General features: G+C 46.1%; 1 protein-coding gene across 1 annotated transcript in view; it reads left to right on the top strand.

Annotated features, from left to right (window-relative positions):
- Positions 1–506: 506 nt before the first annotated feature.
- Positions 507–23,823, top strand: part of LOC131207417 (uncharacterized) — a 28,295-nt gene continuing 4,978 nt past the window's right edge. The window contains exons 1-4 of the mRNA XM_058200030.1: positions 507–627; positions 14,040–14,178; positions 22,874–23,176; positions 23,222–23,556. Of these exons, the coding sequence (XP_058056013.1) occupies positions 610–627; positions 14,040–14,178; positions 22,874–23,176; positions 23,222–23,556 (795 nt within the window). The 5' untranslated portion in view covers positions 507–609. The remainder of the gene's footprint in view (positions 628–14,039; positions 14,179–22,873; positions 23,177–23,221; positions 23,557–23,823) is intronic.

The raw sequence follows: 23,823 nt of genomic DNA, 5'->3' as shown, positions 1-23,823 counted from the left end.
CGTGTTTGGGTATTTATTCCATTGATGTGTGCGTAAAGTAAGTCGAAGTCGTCTGTAATACCAGCCTGCTGCTGCCGAACCGTTTGCTTTGCATTGCGAGATTCGCTTAGTAGAAGACACCCTCCGTGTGCACCAATAAAGTATCGTCAGGCTCTAACCCTATCCTGCAACTGCGGATATGCAGACAGTGTGGAAGAAAGTGATAACACCGGCATATTGAAGAGCAATAGAGAGAGCGGAACAAGGACTTTTTGAAACTTTACTTTTCGTTTGAATCGATGGCGAAATGAGAGAAAAGAGATCAACGGGCAGCCGAAGTGCTTTCAGGGTATTAGTGCTTCTCTCGCAAAACGTATTAGTGTTTTGTTGGCGATCGTAACTAGCTTCGAAGGGAAGTGTATGATAAAAAAAACTCAATAACTACCAGTTTGTTCGACATCGCCACTGTGTCCTGTTCGGTGTACCAACATATAGCGGCTGCTGCAAACGTTAGTGTCAGTGTGTCCATCGCTCTCTCGAAAAACCACCGAGCGAAAAAAACCGGAGGCCCTCGAAGGACTACGACGACGACGACGACTGTTTTCCCGAACTGAGAGCAGCATCGGAGAAATGCCTTCCCTGCAACAGGTGAGTGTGTTTATTTACTCTTCGTGCAGTAACTCTCCTTATCTTGGCACTATGATAGAGCCTTCGGTATCATCGCCATCATCCAGCTCTGAGCACGTGGATATTCTCTCGTTTTTTGTACCACTGCTACCGCCCTGTTGTTAGCAAGATAATCATATTTGACTAAAAGCAGGGTTTTCAAGAAGGATTGAAGAATAGGTTTCATCAATGTGGCCGATTGTTTCATTAACAAGCGACCTACACCATCCAACTGAGCTAAGTTGGAAACCGGGAACCGGAAACAATAAATGGTTTCCCGTTTTCGCTTCTTCCTTCCTGCAACGGAAAAGCGTATTTCCGCGAAGCGTAATGTTTCCGTAACAACTAGAAATTTGACCACTGTTCAAAAGAAGGCGAAACCATTTCCTGTCCATAGGAGTAAGCTCAGTATGTGTATGCTGCCAACGATAACGGTATGTGTAAAGGTACGACGCATTCGCCGCGGGTGAACGGATGCTTTATTTTATTTGGTTCGTCGTCGTCAGGGCACCACAAAGAAATGACAACAAATACGAAAAGAATAAAAAGAGTCCCGTTCACGACATCAATGGTTGCCCAACCTTTGCAGTGGTCGCGCTTGCCGTTAAGACGACGAGCGACTGTATACATTACAATAATTAATTATAACACATTTTTGAGAAGCCCATCCGGTAGCTTACGCCTAACGTAAGATTCAGTCGCCAATTATCGCATCCCAGTTTCGATGAGCGTGTGTTCACTCGTCCATTGTTTTTATACATAAAAACTCGTTGCGTTCCTGTTTGGGTGGCATTTTGGCATCCGATGGTGATGTCTTTGAAATAATTAAATTGTTACTCATAGTCGACACTCTTCAATCTTTTTTGTTACATTTTTTGCGATTGGTTCTCGATTTGGAGAGCATAACATGAAGTGCGTAGTAGATCATGAATTTCTTTACCTAAGTAAAAGTAATTATTCAAAGGTATATTTTTTTAAACAAAGCTAGAACTATCATCAACGGTTGCGATTAATTTTAGTTGACTAAGACTAGTTTGGAGTTGTAAAGAAAAGTCCACCTACAAATAGTATTCTTCGGAAATCGTTAAATCGACACCATCTCAAACGGGGAATCAGGGCAATGTGCGCAACCCTCCCGAGATGTTACGAAAGCGTGAGGTTTTCTTTCTGCGCTCGAATTTTGGAGCAGTGTTCGTTGAGCGTAAAATTTATTACAATTTTTACCACTTGTTAACGCAACTTTTACCTTACCGCGACGCGACGAGGGGCGAAGCTATTTTTTTGGATTTCTTTCGATGCTGTTACGGTACTGTAGCGTAGGATGACGGGGCGGCAGTTAAAAAATACGCATGAAAGGAGGAGAAATCCGGAGGAAAATGACCTCTGCCCTGTTTGTGGCTTGGCTGTGATCTCTGGGCGTGCCAGAGAAGCTTGTGCGCTTACGGACTCTTAAACATTTGAAGGTAAATAAACTAGCTGAACTGAACTTTCTTGCGAATAGGGCAACTGGGCTGAATCGTAGATACATAAACTTTTAATCCGAAGTGTCGTGTAATTATTGTAAATATTAGTCATTCCGACTGAGAGCCGGCCCAGCTCTGATTAATGTATTTTTCTTGTTTGTTTACTTTCTTACTATCGACTAATGTTTATTAATTATATCGAAATATACCGGTACAAGTATTTTCTCACATGTGTGACTGGTGGCAGAGGGCAAAGTTTATAGTTTCAACGAACCGAGGCAAAGTAAAAGTCGCACGAAATGGGGGCGACTCAACGGCGTGTGAATTACGAGCACTCTTTAATATGCACCTACATCCGTTGTATCATAGGTTAACGGAGTAGTGTCGAGGAGAGCTCGTGCAGGACTTGTGCGACAAACCACAGCGACAAAGCTACAAAATGACCAAAATGAGCCGGGAGGGAAAGCTTGATCATAATCGCGCAAAAATTAAACTCCGATTTTTTTCTGTATGCGATGTCTGTCCAGCCCGAGGGAAAGCGTATTCGTTCGTAAACTTTTGGGTTTTAAATCAGCCTCGTAAAGCTTTCTCGCACGGGTCAAAGATTACTGCTTATCTAAGCCGCGGCCACTTTCGCGTATCGGGGTCAGAGGTGTGGCGGGGAGCGTTCGGTTCATAAGCACAGTTTTGATTTATTTGACTGGTCAAAGTTTTCACCCAACATGTTCCGTTTTCGAAGGGTTTTGTAAAACACGCTTTCCTTTCTTCATAACAAACATCCGTTAAGCCATGATCAAATAATTTAATACGTCTTTGATACTAGTCAATTTGATCGATCGATTGTCAGTCAGTGATTGACATTGAAGTAGCTGCTATTGCTCCTCGTGAGGTTTAGGCTATTGAGACTTCCGCAATTGTTTATCATAATTCAGGGTTCCACTTGGACTGTAAGGAAAAAGTAACCATATTATCTGAATTGTCATATTGGTGGTTCAGGTGAACACCACTACCAAGATATATTTCAGTTTAACCTATGAAGAATTTAAAGGCACTTACAATTCTTAAAATACTTGAAGTTACCTTATTTTAAAGTTCCTATACTATTGATGCTTTTGTGTGATGCTTTCACATAAAGTGAATTTGAAGCTATTGGGCGATGATCTTATGATCTATAAATGATCGAATGATCCGAATGAATGTTTTTTCTAGAATTATACATTTCCAGTGCCACTAACACTTGATGGACAAAGCAATGCAAAAAGTATGTCACTTGTTTTGATTTTTCTGTGAGAGCATCGAAAGTCAGCCGGCTGGCATTTTGATGTAGCTTTCCTGAGCCCCATTGACCACCGCCTGTCGACACACGGCGCCATCTTCAACACCCAACGTTGTTGTCCTGAAAGTTAGTTTATGCCGGCGAATGGTATTTAGTGTGTACTTTGATAGCCCGTCGGCAGCACTTCCTTTGCCAACGATTTGCTTCGTTGTCAGCATCGTGATGGAAGGCATCAGGCATCATTCCCGGGGTTGTACTGCAATCGTTCTCGGACTTCAAACCCACTGCTCACTCCCTTCCAAAGGTGTAAGGTATATGGCGGGCTGTGGTGGGACAAAATGTAGACACCAACGTGTGTCCCATTGATGAGATTCGCGCGCCCTACATACATATTCCGGAGATCCGGTGGCCAGAGGGGAGTGGTGTGAGCGTTCGGTCACATTTACTTATTGAGTTAATAGAAATATTCCCACCTGTCACAGGGGCTGCTAGGTAGGTAGCAGATGAACGGTTGGAAAGCGGAGCAAATAAAGAGTCCACATGTAAAATTCAGTCCCCGTGCATCGCCGTGCGTTGCTGCAGGACACAGTGTATTTCCTCTCACTGGCTGTCCTGACTGACAGCTCAATGATAAGTGTGTGGCACGGAGCCGGCCGGCAAAAGGGGAAACCTAGTTAGTATTATGCACCGACTGTGGCTCTGTGTCTGACCACATTTATCGGATGCGCTTCCTGATGCGCTTTGCACCGCTGCTGCTTTCTGTGAAGCAACAGCTGGGTACAGGGCGTGATTGACTTCAGCTCTTCCCCTCTGTACTAGCACCACCGGCGTACCTTCAACTTCAATTCGCATGGGAATGGCGCTTCGATGGAGAACCAGCCCCAACATCGAAACAATTGCCCTTCTCTGTCTCTGCTGCATACCGGGCTATAACTGCATCGGCTGTATCTTGTCAGAGTATGAGTTTCCGCTTAAAAACGTATCCTCATAAATGTGTTTATACTTTATGACGTATGCTTTACTCAGCAGTGTTTTGTCCATCAGGAGGTTTGTGTGACGCCACATACAGAGCAAATAATAGTAGCGAACTGCACCCTATCTTAACTCTCTTGTGCTCTGCCTCTCTCTCTGTCTCTCTTTCTCTCTTTGTCTCTTCGTATCGGGGCTTTTAGCGATGCACTTTTTGTTATACTGTTTATATGTGTTGCGCCACCATAAACTCAGTTTCACCGAAACACTCCCCGTCGTGTGCCATGTTCAGTTGCCACCAGGACGCATACCATACACAGCATAAGCTGCCAGAGAGAGGGAGAGAGTGTGCGTTTGTGTCTGTCGACGCTATCAACGTCTTCCAGCAGGATGGCAAACGGGAAGTACCGCTTCCGACTGTTGAACATCCTGTTGCACATCCTTTTGCCTCGGTTCGGGCTTCTGTTGTGCTTTGTTCAAGCGTGTCGATCTCCGTCAGAGTCCTCCGGAGGCGTCTGTCGTCCTGCTGATGACTGGTCGCCGCCCGTTGGTCGTGCGCTTGGAAATGGGAGTTGGGAAGTGTGAGCTCTCTGGGATCCCCCAATTGCCAGAGTAGTGTGTTCCCTCTAAGCTGCGATTCGCAGTGTCACAGGGCCATGTGTGAGCTGCGCCTTTTCTGCAGCTATTTATTTCGTTCGACATGAAGCTGCTGGCCGTCATGCTTTGGTGGGGACTGTGTCGGCATTTTACGATTTGAGCACAATCCGTGTCTTCCACTTGCCGCGGCTACTAGCAGTAACGCCTAGGCACTAATAAACGCTACCATCATAAACGGTGTGTCGGTTTTAGAGTTGCTATTCTTGGAGATGTAGAAGAACTGCTTGAAAGAGGAAGTCCAGGCACCTGTGTGTCTTTCGTTCATTCAGCTTTGTGTGGGCAGCATTAGAACCACTTGCCCCCACCGCCCCCCTTAACATGGATGATAAAGCGCAGCAAGACGCTACCAGGCACACTAGGCACGTGGTTTCCTCTCCTGATCAACTTTGAGAAGAATGGCTACAAGTAGATTATTTCGAAGCAAAAAGGCCGAAGAAAAGCTCCCGTTGGGCGTTAGCTATGAGCAGCAGCAACGAACGTGTGTGCTTTGGGCGTGGCTGCTTCAAACTTTAAAACGCAAGTGGCGTGGTATCTGTACGGAGCATTACTCGCCTCGCGTATTCTGAATAATGGATTTGCATGGGCCAATCATAGAGTTTGCACACATTTTTGTTTTAGTGGATATGTTTTCTGTTGGTCTTTAATACAAGTGTGGTACTCCAAGGTACGGGATACGGCGATGCACCGAAACAGGGTACCAGGCGCCTCCATCATGAAACTTCAGTCAGAATCAACAGTTCTGCACTATTCCCAACTCTTTAGGTTTGGCAAGTTTTTGCTTGGATTCGTTGGTTTCTGATTAATGTAACTCATTGCTCTTACTAAAATTCGTCCCATCCATCCCATCATCATCGTTTCGTTACTTCTTGGCTTGGCTACTTGAGGGAGCGTTCGTTTAAAGAGGCTCCCCTAATGGGCATCCAGATGGGTTGTTTTTAAAAGCATCGCTTTAACTTAATTTTCCTTCGGCGCAGGTATTGTAATTTCTTGGTCGCACCTTTCTTTCGACGGTGGTTCCTCTCTTCAACCGGTTTCCTCGCAAGCTGTGTTGCATCCTCGTTTGGTGGTCAATTTAATTTTAATTTTAATGAACTGTAAATTAGTTCTATTTTGTCTTTCCCGTTCCATTGACGATATTGACCAGACGTTCAGGCCACCACATTTTCAGTGACCCAGAGGACGAAACATACCCTTGTTTTTTGAACTCCTCCAGCAAAGTGGCGCGTTGATGTAAGTTATGCCGAGCTCGCCCTTCCGCAATGTCAATGGGTACGAAAGTGAAGGTCCTTGTCGGGAAAATGATGTGGAAAGCTCGAACGTTCCTTAGAGACGCAGCCAGAGTGTGTACGCAGAGAGTCAACGATGCAAGTTGCTCACGGTATTTGGTGTTTGGTGTGAACTTTACGGGTGTGCAGATCAGGGGAAACAAAATAGTAAGATTGCAAAGGCAAACCACACTCACCCAGCTCAGCCGTTGTTAAAATCCAACGCCACTGCCACTGTTAAATACTCAAGCATCTAGTACATTCGTTTGGTGGGGGGCATCACAATATTGCCACCATCACGCAATCGGTCGCGCGGCAATCGACGGGCAGAATGTGACTTTAATGGAAATTGTCCACGGCTCCTGTCGAAATATGGAACGGCGGAAATTTGGCTCGCTTTGGCGTCTCCGCAAGTACGGGAAAATTACCTCACTCTTGTTGTCTGGTCGTCTTCTCTCGGAGAGACACACTCTCTGTTTTTGGACTAAATCTCATCCCTTTTAGTTGACTGATCAACTGCTGAGTTCTGCTGTGGTAGGTAGCGGTTGTAAAGGGGCAAGCATTATTTGCATTAAAGAGCTGATTTCAATTTCACACTCGGTGCGCGGTGCTTGTTTCGTTCAACCCTCACCCAAGGACGTGTACACATCCCAAGCGGCGCGGGGTTCAAAGAATGGCTCTGAGCTGCTGCGTTAAACGGTTTCAACATAGCCGCTCGGGGCATGTGAAAGTCAAAGACAGAGACACAGGCTTCCAGTAGTGTGTGTATATGTTTCCCAGTTGGCTTTAGCGCTACTGCACGAAACAGGACGATTTCTCCGCAATCGCTGCGATTTCGCCCAACACAACCACATGCTGCACGACGTACCCGCGCCACTAACCGCCGCTAAAATTAAGAAAACGAAGGCGGTTCCGCTTAAATCGGAAGGTAAAACCTGAATCGTAGAACATGCTATACTGAACTTTATCTATATTTGATTGGAAGCAGTGCAAATACTTTCAATAAGTGTCAAGCAAAAGTGCAGTGTTCTGATACTTTCGATCGTCAGTGTGCACACCACGGCGAGAGACAGAATCTTTGGTCGATTTTTGGGCGACCACAGCAGTAGTACACGAGGAGGTGAACAGGATGACGGAGAGCAGGTCGTAGAAATGTGGAGATTGAACTTTTACGGCATTCGGCATCCTGGGAGCCAAGGCCCAACGCTGCGGCGGCTGCTGCTGCTGGTTGCCGGCTGCCGGCTGCCATGTCTTCCACTACCAAACAACGTTCGCGCGTCCTGCTGCGTCCACCAAGGAGCGAGAAAGCAAAAGTGGAAATAATGTGCCGCTCTCTCTCGTCGGCGTGTTTGGGAGTGTGTACCGTACAGGGTTCTCCTTTTTGTCCCCTAACTGCCGTGTAAAGAGTGTGGATACTTAAATGTATTGCTAGTTTCTGGCTACAATATGTTTACGCGTACGATCGAACATGGAAAGAGTGCAAAATCTTTCTCCAATTGTGCTAAATCTCGTTTGAAGATCCTGATCGGGGTTCGGGTTTGCTTTAATGTGGTCTCCATGGCCAGTATTAAGCATATATTTCCACCGTCGATTCCGGGCTTTAAACGTGGAAGGTTATACGAATTGGTGTTGGGCAGTGTTTAGGAAGAGCTGCGTGCGAACATCCTTCACTCCCTCTCTTTCTCTCTCTCTTTCTCGTGTCGGGTGTGGCGACGGGGGCGGCCGATGTGGGGGGAAACGCACAGAAGGATGACATTGTGGCGCCTCATTTGATGCCGTTGTTTTGTCGTCGCGTGCCGCGTTTCCCACGTGCTCTCACTACGCGCCGCGCCGCGCATTATCCTGCCGCCACCACCGTTGGATGGTTAGAATCATATAACTGCGCTCGTCACCAAGGAGGGGCTCTAGCGTTGTACCTCCGGCCCGCCAATGAAGTGTTGGGCTCTCTCGCTCAGGTCCAGCAGCTGGCCGCGCTGGCCGAGGTGCAGGATGCCCACTTTGCATGTTCCACCGATTCTGACACATAGCCGTCCGTTTGAGCGTTGGCTATAAAAGAGCAACGCCGAACGCCAGCGTGAGCGATTGAAAGAGATGCCGCAATGTGGCGTTAGAATACAATCACCCCGAGATCATCCTGTGGCGGCTCGGTTCGATGTGTTGTAGCGCATCCTTTTCATGTACACGTTGGGACTTTTTTCCGTTGTCTGTGTGTGGAGTTATTCAGGCAACACCGTCCTTTAATCATTTCCGTAATCAAGCCCCTCTGGCGGTGGAGACACTAGGATTCCTGGACCAACACGGGAAAATTCTAAAATGCATAACAGCAGTACAAACGCACACGATTTTTTAAAGGCGTTTGAAGTTTTTTTCACGTCGTTCATGTGTCCTGCGCCTCATGTGTCCGGTCCTCGGTGTGTTTGTGAGCTGCCTCTTGTCCTTCAACCATTTGCATACTCTCTAAAATCGGGAGAGAGAACCCCATCATGATCCTAGCGCGCACTAGTTTGTGAGGACGTTCACTAGGATTATGTGGAAGCAATTGTTATTATGGGCTGATTTTTGTTTCATTGGTCAGATTAATAATTAGAGAAGGCGAACGAAGGCAAACAAATGTAGGAAATTGATGTTCAGGGGAACACAGGGTGTCATTTGGTTCTTGATATAATAACAAAGCCCGTTGTTGCGTAGCGCACATTCCAGCATCATCGACCGGGTGTTGACTAAAGCGGCAATGAAACAGTCTACTATTAATTAATAATAAGTTAGAAAGAGATCGTATGCATTTTAGAAATGGCAAAGTGAAAGGATTCCCGTCCGTTTCAGGACTTCCTGACATTTTGGTAGATGCCGAAAGCAGTTAATGGAGCTCCTCCCGGGACGTCGGTGTTACATCAATAAATTTCCCTCCAATAACCAATAAGAAAACCGTTGTCTTTAGTGTTGAAATATTCTCTCGTTAAGGGAATCTATGTTTCTCATCGTGGCCCCTAGAAGCGGCTACCCAATCCAGGAATAAAACAGCGTTCACTAGTGGAGTGCCATTTCAAGCCTTTTCATCACATGCATCTTCACTGGCCACGAATGCTGCTCTGTTTGGCAGCACTAAAGACTCATTCATGCCACAAACCTGTTGCACATTTCATGTCAACTCGAGACACGGAAAGGGTTCTCCTCTGGATGAGGATTACCCGACGGTAGTACTAACACCATCGTAAAGGCAACATATACGGGATGCGTGTGACGGTATACGAGCGACGAGTCTGTGATGGCAGATTTGGTAGAGATCTTTTTTTATTAACCTTTCTATGATTGCCAAAGGCACCGGAGGGACCTCTGGGACTCACTGAACGGTTTGGGGGCTTGTATGTTTAGGGAAACGTCTGTTGTGTGCGTTGTTGGTGTATCGGCTAGCATCGTTCTGTGTTTGGGAAAACACTGTGAAGTTTTGGCTTTTCACAAATTTGCGCAAAAATTCGTCCGCCCGTCTGTTGTACTGGTTTAAGAAGCATATAAAATATAAATTGTTTAATTAATTGTCTTCAAGTTATTTGAGCATCGATTAAAGTTTTAGAGATAGCGTTTAGGATCATTTACATATTCATGTTTTGGTCGGATCATGGAGAAAAAGGGTTGGAAAGTTTATCAAAAAGTGCTACATTTTCTGGGGCATATTCTAAAACAACTGTTAAAGTTTTACTTTTGCAGGCCCCGAACAAAACAAGGGTTTTTGGGAGCGCACACATTTGATTCAGAGGATGCTGAGGGTGATTAAATCTTGCTTCAGAAGTGGGGCAAACCCGTGACGCTCTATTTTGTGTAGGCCAAATTTTCTCGAACAAGTTTCATGAAGCACGTGAGGATTCGATTGACTGCTGATGAAAAACCTAAACTGCGTGTTTTCGTTCGTGGTCTGTCGTGTGTGTTCAAATGGGACATGTTTTTCGGATATTACCCAGAATGTGTAGAACGCCCATTAGGGAAGATGTATTTCATCCGTTCAACCGTTCAACCATTCAATCGTTTGGAATCGATTCGATTCGAGGTAGAAACGTAATTATTTCATTTGACTTTGAATTCGTTTGGGAGCACGAATACGGCTAAGGCATTTTCCCACAATCCGAGTATGTTGATGATAAAATATAGATTTTGCATCATTTATTTTTAACGAACTTTTGCAGATACAACTGTTCATATTATAGTTATATTATTGAAAAATTGGTTTAATTTTTGAGATAGAAATATTCAGTACATTCAATACATAGAAATAATTATTTGTTGTTTTTCACGTTTTCTAACCTAATCTGCACCACTCGCTCCCCGAATTGAAACAAAGTTGTGTTCAGCCCCAAACGCGAGTCATAATCGCTGCGAAACGACAGAGATGAACCGGTAGTTGTTCGATGTCCGAAGTGATATCCTTCCGCTTCTCGTAGCATTTCTTAGTTGACTAAAGAAAGGATAACAAAAGGAATGAAAAGCGACCGCATTCGGACTCTACCGGCCGGCGAAAGTAAACGATTCGATTCCCGGAGTAAGAAAAAAGGACGAGCGGGGGGTGGTGGTGCTGTGTCAGACGGAGTTTGTACAGCAGTCACTATGACGTCAACTGCTGGCAGTTACAGGCCCACCGTCCGTGGACGGGAATTTCGCTGTTGAAGGCAACCCAATTGTGCCGCAGCATTGTTTTCTCCCAGCAGGAAATGCAAAAGAAGTGTATTCGTTTCTCTCTCACTTTTTCCACGGGCGCTGCTCTCTCGCTTTCTCTTTCTCTACATTTTGTCTTGTTCGCATCCGGTGTCCTGTTCGGTGCTGTCATCGCGATTCCAGTCGCATGCCACATTCCAACCACCGCACATCATGGCAGTCCTGTATAGCAGTTACACCACCAGGGCCAGATCCAGCGTTTGGCGCGGTGGTTCTTCTTCGTTCCAATAGAAATCGTTCGCCGCACGACTCCCCGCGAGTGGCGGCGACTGTGCGTTATGTGGCGCTGCTTGGGCTGGGTCCTGAGTTCTGAACTGTTCGCGACTTCTGTTACGACGGGCACTCTTGTCTTGTTACAAACTTCAGTTTTTTCCCGCAGAGCTCTGTAAAATCGTACCCCTCGACAGCACCGCGCGCTGATATCCAGCTCGTAGACCAAATGGACAAAACTGGTCTGGTGGTACAATTGAATGCTCTTTCTTTAAAATTGGTAACCATCTTGGGTCTATATGTTGCAGACGGTGGATTTCAATGTCAAATTTTACTGATGACGCCGGTTTAGCTGCAATGACTCCGTGGACATCTATGTTAATTTGTTGCCGGACATCAGTCAGTTACTTTTGCTAACCAATATATAGTGATAAATATATTCATAAAAACTATTTCCTACTCATCTAATCGCGTTAACCATCACGAAACAGCGGTGAGGATACTGGCCCAAAGGTTGGTGGTAAAATCAAATATGATATGACTCTCCACACTCATGCTGATAATGGCGCTATGTTTGAAAAATCTACCGATTTGGGACACGAAATTGATCTCACGCAACGTATTGTCTAATTTGTAATAATTGGCTACACTTGCTATTGTTATTTCTTATGATAATGATGCCCAATGGGCAGTACAGCAACAACATCTGCGTTTAACGAGAGAGTTTAGTTTGCATTACACAACAAGTGACGCATTTGTCATTGCTCCATATGCCGCAAATAGATTGCAGGGGAAACAATGGTGCGAAATGATTGTTGTTGCTGAATTCATTCCTATTGGATTTGTGAGCAGCAGTCGTCTCTGCCGACTGACCGACCCTCCGAGGTTGCACAACGTCCGCACAAACCCTTTAACTTGTTTGTGATTTTAATGACGTTCTATTGTATTTATTTTTGTTCTTTACCATTCCATCCGCACCACAAGAAAGACGCAAGGACAAAAAAAGCATTTTTGAAAGGGAAAAACAAAAAAGTCCCTTTTTCCTTCCGGCGGCGGCGGCAGCAGCACCCGGACGTGGGGGGGATTCTCGCTGCCTGCGTGTTCCGTTTCGCAGGCAGGTAACTAAAATGAATCACTTGCTGTCGATTCTCCCGGGTGTATGGGGAGTGAAATAGCCTTCGGTAATGATCCGCAAGAGGGGGGAGCGCAAAGGAGCAACATAAAAAGCCGCCTTCCCACCTCTCGAAATGAAAACCGGCCGACGTGACACAGCGCGTCCTTGGCCCCCGGCACAGCCAGTCGACCACACGGCCGGCTGTGCACTCGACGAAACTGCTGCACTTTTATTGTGATGGACATCATTTACGCTGAATAATCACCCCCACTGGAATCCAAGCGCGAGAAGCGCAGCGAAGGGTGGCCCCGCTCGCCACCGGCGACGGTTCCCCCCGGGGTAAGGCGAATTTTTCTCCCCAGAGTCAGTGTGAACATCCGCCGGAATATCCTTCGTATTTCCTTTCGGGAAATTAAAATAACAAATAGAGCAAAACAAGAAAGAGATGGATGAAGGGTGGAGGGGGCGCGGGTGTGTTTGGTTGGTCGGTGGCGACAAACACGGCTAAATGATAGTGATAATGAAATGAGCCCCCCGTTGTTTGTTGCGGAACTCCCAAGATTCCGACCAACTATCATTGAAAGCCGGAAAACGGTAAAAAATCTCGGTTCCATGTGGAGAACGCAGAAAAAACGAGGAAATTACTGACTTTCTCTCTCTGGTTGGTTTCCTTGTGAAAGGTTCGCCTCGGGAGGTCATTCGCAGTTCCGGTTCCGGCGGTACGGCTTATGTGCTTTAGCCCTACGATGGCGGCGCGTTGGCTTATCACTTATCAACGCGCATCAACGAGGCGCGCGGCGGCTGGTGTTCCGGTTGCGGTTCCCGGGGGCGATTCATCCTCGTTACTGTGGGTGCTCTATTAAATAACGAGCGGGTTTTGTTTTCCCACGCCACGCCGAGTGAATTTGATGGCGGGGAAGAGTGCGCAACACAATGTGGCCACCGTTTAAGAGCGTCAGCTTTTTTGCTTGGAAAATTATGCCTTAATTGTTGACAAAAAGCCCAAGGCCTTAGGCCGGTTCCGGTTTATTTCAATGCTCGATTAGAGAACGGCTTCGTTATTGCATTAGATGGGAAAGAACGTTCCTTTAGGTCTTTTAGTAGTGGGCGCACAGTCGACAGAAATGAATGGAAAATGGAAATTCCTAAATAGTTTTGTTAGTGTGATGCTTATATCAGTATGTTTATTTGGCAAATTTCATCAAACAATTTATCAAACAAATTTCAACAAAATGCACAAACTTGATAACGGAACTAGCCGTAACACGATCTTCTACATGTTTACGAGTGTTTATACACAATTTACGAGTTTATATATATAGCAAGAAGTAGAAACTTGATGAATATTTTTATTCTAAAGGCGTTCAGTTTCTGATGATTGAGGAAAGAGGTCCGAGGCACTATGAAGTACGATTTTTGATAACTACCTCTCCGTGCGATCGTCTGTGCGACATGTATTTTCATCAAACCAATTTCTTGTTTAATATTATTTCTTTCTATCAGTGCTTGAATAGAGCAAATTTTTCACGCTTTCACCTAATATTTTAATATGTCATCTCGTTTTATATGTTTGCGTTAAGGCAAATACGACTGAGATCACCACTTTCTGTGTCGTTATCCTCTGTCATTTGGATTCGACTTGTTGAGCATAAAACAGATTTGCACCACGATCCTTCATCCTTCATCAATACTTACATTTTCTTTTTTCCTTTTCTCTTTCTCTCACGCACACATAGACTAGCTTCAAAGACTTCCCCAGCCCGGACATTGCCAGATCACTGACGGGGCCAGACATTCTCCAGAAGCATTCCATTAACTCGCTGCTGCTGGAGCACAATGAGATCATCACCCGGGGACTCCCGTCACCGATTGAAGGTAAGTGTGTGCGACCGATGTCGTTGCAAAGATTGTGAACAAAATGAGGCCTTGGTTCAACTACCGGGTTACATACCGAATCAGCAAGAAATACTAACATAAGATTAGATTTTATTCAACGATATCATCTTACGGTACAATTTCGATTGTTGTCGTGTTATCGTTCAAAAGATCGCTTTGCTTGTTAATTGCTCTAATAGAATGTTTAAAGATGCAGCTTTACGTGGCTAGTTTACAGCAAAGGAATCTAAAAGGATTCTACACATGGGCACGGCGGCACCGCTGACCAGAGGGACCGGTGTAATTTAGCGGATGGTGTTTAACATTGATTCATGTTTCGGACAAGGCCCTTTCATTTTTTATGAAAATATCCATGTTATTACATTCGTACTCTAGATTAGATAGTCGACAACCGAACTTTTTGGTGTTTGGTTGCATCCTATTTAGCTTCTGTATGAATCTCCAATAACGACGGGAACACACCATCACTTCTCGTCAATGGTTAGAACATTGGTAGGTCCGAAACGTCGCCATTTTCTAGTTACAAACGCTACATGGGAAAATCCTTCCGCCAGAAGCAAACAAGACAATTCCTTCACACGAGGCGAAGGGACAGTCAAGGATATCCCAGTAACAGGCAGTAGCGGATGTACTGTTCGGTTGGAAGCGTTCTACATGTTTCACTAGATTAAGGATTTTTTTTCAAGAATTATAACAAAAATATTGCAACAATCGAAAAACGAAATGCAATCTGTTCGAATCTTAGACCTACCTTGTAGCACCATTTACAGCGACGTTTGCCCGTTAAGTGAAGGAGACTTTTTAACTCATCTTAGTTTGTTCCTAGTATATGGTCAACACTTGATAAATTTGGTTTCTAATTCTTAAATATTACGAAAACACACTAAAGTAGAGGTATGCTTCTTCGCGCATACAAACACTTACCCGCAGCGGAACATATAGGAAATACGCAAGAAGGCACCATGGCGCGCTGCAGATATCCTGGGACGCACGAAGTAAACACATTGGCAGCAATTTCATTTGCGTCGCCTTTAGTTTTCGCACTCGGTAGAAGTGGAAACCCGCGGTAGCGAAAAGGACGCGTACCATGTAGAGTCTTCGTAAACATGTTTTGTGTAGCATTTTATGCATGTTGACGACGGCGTCTATCGCAGTGCCACTTGTCGTGGGGAAAATAAATTTTTAGGCTGTATTTTCGGTTGATAACTGGCCCTGGCGTTAGTGCTGCTGCTGCTGTGTGTATTATGGAAACACAAGGGTACGTGTGGAAAATACTTGGAAATGCCATGCACGCCCCGTGATTCACTGTACCACGCCAGCGCGCGACATCTTTTATTGGGATTGGGTTTATTTGGGTTTTTTTGCGGGGCTGTCTTTGCGCATTTCTACCGCAGATCACGGTCGTCGCGCTCCGCGGACAAAACATGCGTGGAAGGGCGAATAGAAAGTGCTAATCGATCCACTTTACGGGGTGTCTCGGCTTTACGGTTCATCATTCTACCGACGTCTCGTTGGCGGCCGCGTCAGCGTCGGGGCACACGTGAAGGGGGCCATCCTAAGAGGAGAGCAGTTCGACTATTTAATTTCTGCAGCATTCGAGTAGAGGGCCGTTTCTGCCGTTCGATATTCCGTTGGGGGTAATTTCCACTAATGAAATGCTGCTCATTATGGATTCGGTGAGTTGGGTGTTCGGGGAACGAAATGGTGCAAACGTTGTTAAACCCATGTGTGTGCCCTAGGCTAATGTTGGGAGGCCTTTGAGAAAGGCAATGTCTTTCAAAATATGTTGATACAGATTTTATTGATTCTAGTTTGTTTAGGCCGTGGCTAGCAAACGGTAGGCTTTTGACAATTGCTTATAAAAACACCCTGACACGTGTGTTTGTTTGTTTTTTTATTGATCTAAAGACAAAACCTTACGAAAACAATCTTAAAATTGGGATCCTTGTACCTTTGCACCGCGCGGTAGTCAACAATGTGACCGATGAAATGGATATTACGGTACTTTAAAGCCCTCAAATATAAATGTTTTACCGGCAATGTTTGCATTATTATCGATACGGCTGTTCCATCGCAGCCGGAGCCAAAGAAGCCTACCGAAGCAGATGCAGCAGACAGTGAAAAATCATCTGATTTGCTTCTGGGGGTTTAATTTAAAAGCTTTTAATTTTTAAGTTTTTAGAATCACCCGGATGAGTCTCTATGAGTGAGAAGTATTGGCCTAACTAAACAAACGTCCAATTAATTTTCCTGATATTAAATTGTATAGTGGTAATATTTTGCCGCGATGATCATCTGAATTTCTGCATTTGTAATGACCGATTCATCCACTATTGGATGCAAAATCGTTGTCTAGTGTATGGTATTTTTTCCTGCGGTTTATCAAATTACAGTCCTTGAAGGGGGGCAGTCAGGTATCGAAGAATAGTGTACACGCAAAAGAGGTACCTACGCAATGTCGAGCGCGCGTGTTGCGCTTCTGCTCGTCGCAGCCTCGTCCCTGCTCCCCTATGCTATACTCCATCCGGCGGCATGCCCTGGTCAGTTGCTGGCAAGAGAGAGATTAGCTCACTCACGCTTACATAATTTTCATGTTAAGATACGTGTATGATGCGATACAAACGCGAACGAGTCAGCCAAAACAATCTTTATCCATGGCAGTGGACCGGCACAAGTGAACCGTTACACCCCATCACTACGGAACACCAGCGCGCTCACACAGGGAGAATTTCATTCCAATCGCTACCTTCCACCAATATGCCCGCAGAGCTTCGTTCAGTTAGTACCATAATCACATTCTCCTCCCTTCCCGTGGAAGGAACACACACGGCTTTCCCCGATCACACTGCATTGCCTTTCGAAACCGAGAATATGTTGCGCCACCGGTGCGCCGTTCCGTTCTCCAAGCGGCGAAAAACTCCTTCAGCTTTAACGACGAACGCATCGGCCACAATTAATTGAGGTTCTTTTGAGGTTCGCTTCGGAAAATGGGAAATGATGAGGTTGCAAATGAATGAAGAGAGTAACCTGGTAGCCACAGGGGACCCCCCGGGTTACATAGCAGCGAGAGTTGCTTTTTAACACAGAATCAAACCAATTTGAGTGCTTATGTAGCTAATAAGCTCGTCGAAAGCTTGTTCGAGATAGCTGTAAGGGTTGGAAAATCAGAGAGAGAGAAAAAATATGACGGGGCGATGTATCGCGTAATGTTCTTTGTTTACTCTCCCCGTTGCTTGCTGTCCATCAAACAAAACATGATTTTTCTTTAAAATGATTAACGGTTTTTAAGCATAAAATTGTTTTTTTTTCTCGTTCGGAGTAAATATCCGGTCAAGTTGACTTAAACCTTTTTCTAGCGGCTGGCTCGTGCTTTTTAAAATAATAAAAAAACGGCACTGAACGCGTCGTCAGAGGGCTGTGTGAGTTGCATAGTAGTTCCATCGTGGACCTAGGCCCAGTGATGACCGGGGGGATCGCTGTAAAAGGGGAAGTTACCGGTTATGGATTTCATGGTTTGTTGATTATTCATATCAACACACGAACGAGAGAGAGCTTCACGAGGGCCGTAGGCACAGAACTTACTTTCGTAAGGCTCTGCGCATGAAATCTACCAACCTCCATCTTCCGGTAACTGTCAAAAGAAGACGAATGCCTGCGTTTATGTGATTTCGTAATTAATCTTATTCTTTGCCTCGTCCGTTAACGTTTACAGTTGATCATAAATATTTGTGAAAGTTCAGTGTCACGGTGCTGTAGACTCTCGGGCTTTAGCGTAAAATTCGGGCCGTCAAAGATGTACGGCACTGTGTGGTGTGTGACCCCCGTGCGTTGCGGGAGTCCGAAAGTGAATGAATAAATCAACATTCATGAAAATCTGTCTTGGGAGATCGGATCTAAAATACTGATCGTATCAATCGAATAGTTTTCTGAACTCTCTTCACTCTTTTTCCAATGAGGTAAAAATGTACAAGTCCTATACAAAAAGAAAGGTGTCGTTCATTCGGGTTGTCGATACGCACCATTCTTTTCCTGCACTTACTTTCGTGCTCGGACTTGGGGGATCAAAATAGTTCTTTAATTAAAACACATTGATACACATCTGCTTCCGTTTCACTTTCTGTCACAATTTGCTTTTAGGCGGAGCATTAGAACTCACTCTTTCTTCGCACCATCCATTAACGACGTCATACTTAGTGGGTGAAATGGCTGTAACTAACCAGTGTGTAGTTACTGTCAATATTTGGTTGGACTTTAAAGTCGTAAATGCCTATTTAATTTAGGTACGAAAATGGTTTTACATAAAATCATGCAGATCAGAAAAAGGATAATTATTTCAGTGTAGAATAAAAGACTCCTTTTTGTAGGAGTTCATAGTTGTATCTCACATAAATGATGATCTATGTTGCCGTGACAAAAGTCAAGTTCCAGTAGCTCAAAAGCCGGAGGTCTAACCCAACAGCCAGCCAGCCCTGCCATATTGGACCAAACATTCAGAGACTGCCATTCAGTTCTTCAAATCCGTTCAGTTGTTGTTTTTCGATACCATCTGGTAATTGCTGATTCATCTGTTAGTATGATATTTTCTACCTGGTTCTTATCCATACCATAATGTTGTGTGGTCAACTCTCTTCATAACTCTGGAACCGCAAGCACGGCTTCCGAAACAAATTCGTTCAAGTTTGCCTTAATGAGCCCCTTGACTGACTGGTCTTGGCTGGTGCCGGGCGGCGGATGTCAGGAGCGGTGCTGCAACCTGAGACGAATGTCGGCAAGTTACATTCCAGCATTACCTTCCATTCTGCCGGGCGTGTACTTCTTGTGAGAGATAACAATTCGAACAGTCTGGGCAAAGTTGAAGATGGTGTTGTGTGTTTGCCTCCGACTGCGTTCTCTCCCGTGTAGCAGAGGTAGCTGCCACGGACCGGGTCGGCCCGGCCAGAACGGATTGCGCGCGGCGGACATTGCAGAACAAGCATCTTTATTTTTTTTCCGTTCCACAGCATGTGTCTACTGAGCTGTGAAGAAGGGCGCACCGCCGAGCCCGCGCGTGCCATATGATGATGTGTTCGCTTAGTTTTTCCCCGTCACAGTCGGTGCGCGGATAAAGTTTGCGAAAGGGAGGCAAACCTCTCGTCGATAGATTGTTGTGTCGAAGTGGCCGAAGCGAGAAATGAAGTTCAAGTGCAGTACGAAGGGAAGGAAATTATCGGCAAAGGATGGTGGCGCGAGGTTGAGTGCACGGAGTAATCGGAAGTGCACGGATGTCGAGTAACGCGCGCCGCCGCAGCCATGTTCGTCGGTCTAGGCGCTGCGCTTGAGGTAGAGGAAGACGGCTGGTCAATGGCATATAATCAACGCCCAACTAACCGTAAACAAAAGCCGAAGGTACGTCTGATTGAGTTTGTCTGTCGGCGGGAAAATATGTTACATGCAACAGTTTTTTTTGCATTAATTTTTCTTTTCTTTAGTTCTAGTTCTTTTATTTTTAGTTCAGAAGGCTAATTGGTTGGAATTGGAAGAAGGAACAAATGTGTCGCTTCTAAGCACGTTTAGGAAGTCACCCAGTGCTAAACCCGCCAAATTCGTCACGAACACGTGGACGGGCTACTCTTCGTTGATGAGAATTCCATTCGATTAGTGCTGCAACGATCATTGTCTGGTCAGAAATGGCAACATCCACCGAAAGTGTGATCAGAGCGTCTTCACCCTACTTTACTTCGTATCAGTGATGTTTGCTAGACTTCGTCATGCAGAAAGTAATGCTGACGACAGTTCGATGATGAAGAAATGACACTTCTTAACCAGGTTTGATCGCCGGTCAAATCACTACGTTTGTAAAATTAGGGAAAAGATTTTTCGATTATATTAAAAGCAATACGATCAACGATTCGTATCCGCATGCGAAAAACCTTGAACTACGACGATTGGCGGACACTTTGGCTGACACAGAAGCAAGACGAAATCGGAATCCGGCAGAAAAAAACCGGGTGGCCAATAAACATTGCTGTTCCGGTCAGGTGTTCCTGTTGGTCTTCTTTGGCATTCCGGTACAAGTAGCGCTACACCGCCGGAACTTGCCGGAGAACATCTCCTCCAGCTCGAGAAGCCTAATTTTGCCCGTGTTTTCCATTGCATGTACGGGATTCGTTGCCGCTCAGTACCTCACTGCACCCGGGCTCGGTCCGGCAAAAGGGAGCCCTGTCCGGCCCGGGCCCGGGACTCCCAGCGGCAGCAGTAGCAGCAACAAGTGTTTACGCCCCATGACGTGGCGACGGGGAAGCGTTATGCGTGGTCACACCGAGCCGAGCCGAACCGACAGCCGCGTGTGTGCACACGATCGGGGAAATGGCCTCGTGTATCATCTTGGATTCCGCCGCACCTAAGCGGCACCTAATTACGTTGAACTCATAACGCCGAGCGCGCATCTTGCAACACGGCGTCGGAGGAAGCTAGCCGCGTCCCGTCCCCCATTCGCGGGTGAGGAGAGAAGGATGCGCTGGAGGGGAGCAGTGCGTGCTTTCCTCCGTGGCGCTACTCGCCTGCGGCTTTCCAACTCGCACACGCGCGGACGATTCGTAGTTATTACGGTTGCGTTATTAGGATACACGCATCGCTGGCCACGACATCATCATCGTCTTCGCGCACTATTGGAAGGAGGTCTTCTCGCTTCGCCCGTGCTAACAGCACTTTTCGCCGGCGTGATCGGGAAGACCGGCGGGCAGTGAAGACAAGTGAAGCCCACAGCCATTGGGTGTGAAGTGGTCAAATGGTAGCGCCGGACGCGTGGCATGGTAGCGCGGTGGCGTGGTGTCGGCAGGGGCCCCATTTTTGGAGTAATCGACGAGGACGGCCAGCTATGTTGTGAAGTCCACAGAGAGAGCCCCCCCGTCTCTCTGTGTGTGCATGGTGGCGGTGCCCCCTTTTCGTTCGGAAAGTGCCTCCGCACCGAGGTATAGTTTTCGGCGGGCATTTGGATATAGCAACAGTATATCATTGATAATCATCCCATTCGAAATATTGCCATTATAAAAGCATACGGCGCGGTGTTTCTTCGCCGGCCGACCGGGGCCAGTTCGCCGATGGCATCGAAGAGAGCGCGCGCGCGTTGTATAATTTATTACGAATTATATTACTTGGAACGTAGACAAATTGAAGCACATAACTCTCGTCTGGCCCCAGCGTAAAAAAGGAGTGCTTGTATGTGGATTCGGTTGCGATCAACGAGTCGGTTGATTTTTGGACAATGAGTAAATCTTCGCGCGCGTTACAATTCGCTTCGGTCCGCGAAAGCAATAGAAATCTTTACCACACCCCCTCAAGTGGCCATGCTGTGGCGGTTTATTGTTAAGTCCTGTCTCTTCTGGCTCTCTCTGTGTAGCGTGCATTATGACTGTCAACTTTCATCGTCCTATCCATCATACGGGCTGCTGTAGTTAAACAAACGGAACAAAACGAAACAGGAAGATGATTTGTTGCTTAATTTGTTGGCGCAACAATTGCGAGCGAAATTGACTAGAGATCCGCCACTGTTTGGTGACCGGGCAAAACATCATCATCGTGGTCGTGTCCTTTCGTAGTTCATTTTTTTCCTCCCTGAACTGGAAGGACACTTGGGACATAATTATCCTCTTCAGCGAGTTGTTTGCTTTTTGGCAATCCCCCCGGATACGATTCCATCCTGTCGTCTTACTCGGCTCATCCGGATCGCGCCAATCCCACAGCAGAATGAATCCTTACTATTATACGTTGTGTTTGGATTGTTGCCAAATAATGTGAAACAAAATCATCTTCGCTTCGGTTGCGGGTTCCACAAATCGGATAGTGGTATGATCCTGTTTGGGAAGGTCGCGTTGGTAAGAAGCCGTAAGAGGGAAACGATGGCGTTCTCTCGTTATGATACTTGCAACGAAAGCAAGAGACCAGCCCTTGCCGACGGGGGTGAGATCGGAAAACATTGATGAAATGCGTTGCCCAGGGTGCGTTCCTTTTGTTTTGGTTTTGTGAAGTGATCATGACCTAAAAACCTCACACAAGGTGGATCATTAACTTATGACAAGTCTTTGTCGCTGGAAGCTGGAAGACAATCGGTTCCAATTACATGCCCAATGCCGATAACTTCCTACTAATCCAACGGAAATATTCAGCAAAACTTTCTTAACCGTAGCCTGATCGCTTTGCTTGATAATTGACGTAAATGCTGTTTATCGCCGGTCGATTATCTACTTGATAAGTTTGTTGGTTTTGTAGCATTAGCTTGTTTGTAGCCAGCCATTAGCAGATATCGAACGAAACACTTTCGACATTTTTTTTAAATTTCTATACAACCCTGTGCGCAAGTGGTTCCTACGAAGGTCGAAATAAGAAGGTCTTGTGTTGCATTACCTTATCTTGCTAGCAATGCTTTACGATCGCCTTCGTAGAACACGAGCTGCGCGTTTCTTCAATGCTATCAACTGTGAAAGAACTCGATTACTGTTCTAAAACTACGTGAATGTTGCTTCGTTGGCAGAGCAACTACCGATCTGAAAGAACTCAAGATAACAATTTATCAAATTTATAAACGATTTTCAGTCATGTCAATCGCACAACCATTCCTTGTTTGTGTGTATGTATGGCGTATGGCACCAATTATTTAATTGTCCGTTTCATCTGGGCTACGTTTGTTCCTTCGCAGACAACATGTCCCTATCGGATCTGCTGAGTGGCTCACAGTCATCCTCTCCGACTTCGGCATCGTCCTCGTTGGTGACAAGCTCAACCACATCGTCGGCCAAAAATGGACCCAATCACCACCACCATCACCTCCAGCAACAACAACACCAGGTCCAGAGCGGCCACCACCATACGCATCACCTGCACCACCATCCAACGCTCGGGTCGTTTTCGTCGATTTCTTCCCTGAGCGGTGGCGGTTGCGATGACAGTGCCAGCAGCATGATTAGCTCCGGATTGAGCGGCTCGCTAAGTGCCAGTTTAGGCAGCGGTGGCAGCACCAGTGGCAGCACCCCCGGTACCGGTGGAGGAGTTGGTGGTTCTGCTGCGAATCCGTTCAACTTTGGCAGCCTGCGGATTCCCAGTCCGTCGCTAAACTCGCCGGATCTTATGACTGGTGGTGGACTGCTGGGGTGTGACCTCATTGGCGGAAGTCATAGCAGTAGCAGCAGTAGCAGCAGCAGTAGCGGAATCAGCTGCGGTGGAGGTGGCAGTGGTAGCGGCAGTGGCAGTGGCCAATCTCCAACGGTGCGAACGTTTTACTCGAGCGGCCTGCAGACGGCCACCGCCTCAGCTGTTGGTGGTGGGACTGGTCGGAGCGGAAGTGAAGAAACATCTACCGGCAGTGGATATGACGAGTTTAGGGTAAGCTGGCGAAGGTGTCCTTCATTGCCGTTTTCTACTATTGATTCTATCAGGGACAGCAATACACAGGAGGATCTACAGGTAAAAATAAAACCAATCTTCTCTGGATAGGATGGCCGAAAATACCTTATTTGGTCCTTTACAGCGGAGGGAAGTTTAACAAGTGTAAAATAAAGTTAGCTCTAAGTTTTTGTTGGCAGCCAAACCTAGTTTAGCTTGACTCGGTAGAAGGGGGACATGGCAGAAGGAGTTTCAATTCTTCCTTCA

The sequence above is a fragment of the Anopheles bellator genome, chromosome 2 (genome assembly GCF_943735745.2).
Source record: "Anopheles bellator chromosome 2, idAnoBellAS_SP24_06.2, whole genome shotgun sequence".
Taxonomy (NCBI): domain Eukaryota; kingdom Metazoa; phylum Arthropoda; class Insecta; order Diptera; family Culicidae; genus Anopheles; species Anopheles bellator.
This window is presented reverse-complemented; position numbering and strand designations above follow the sequence as displayed.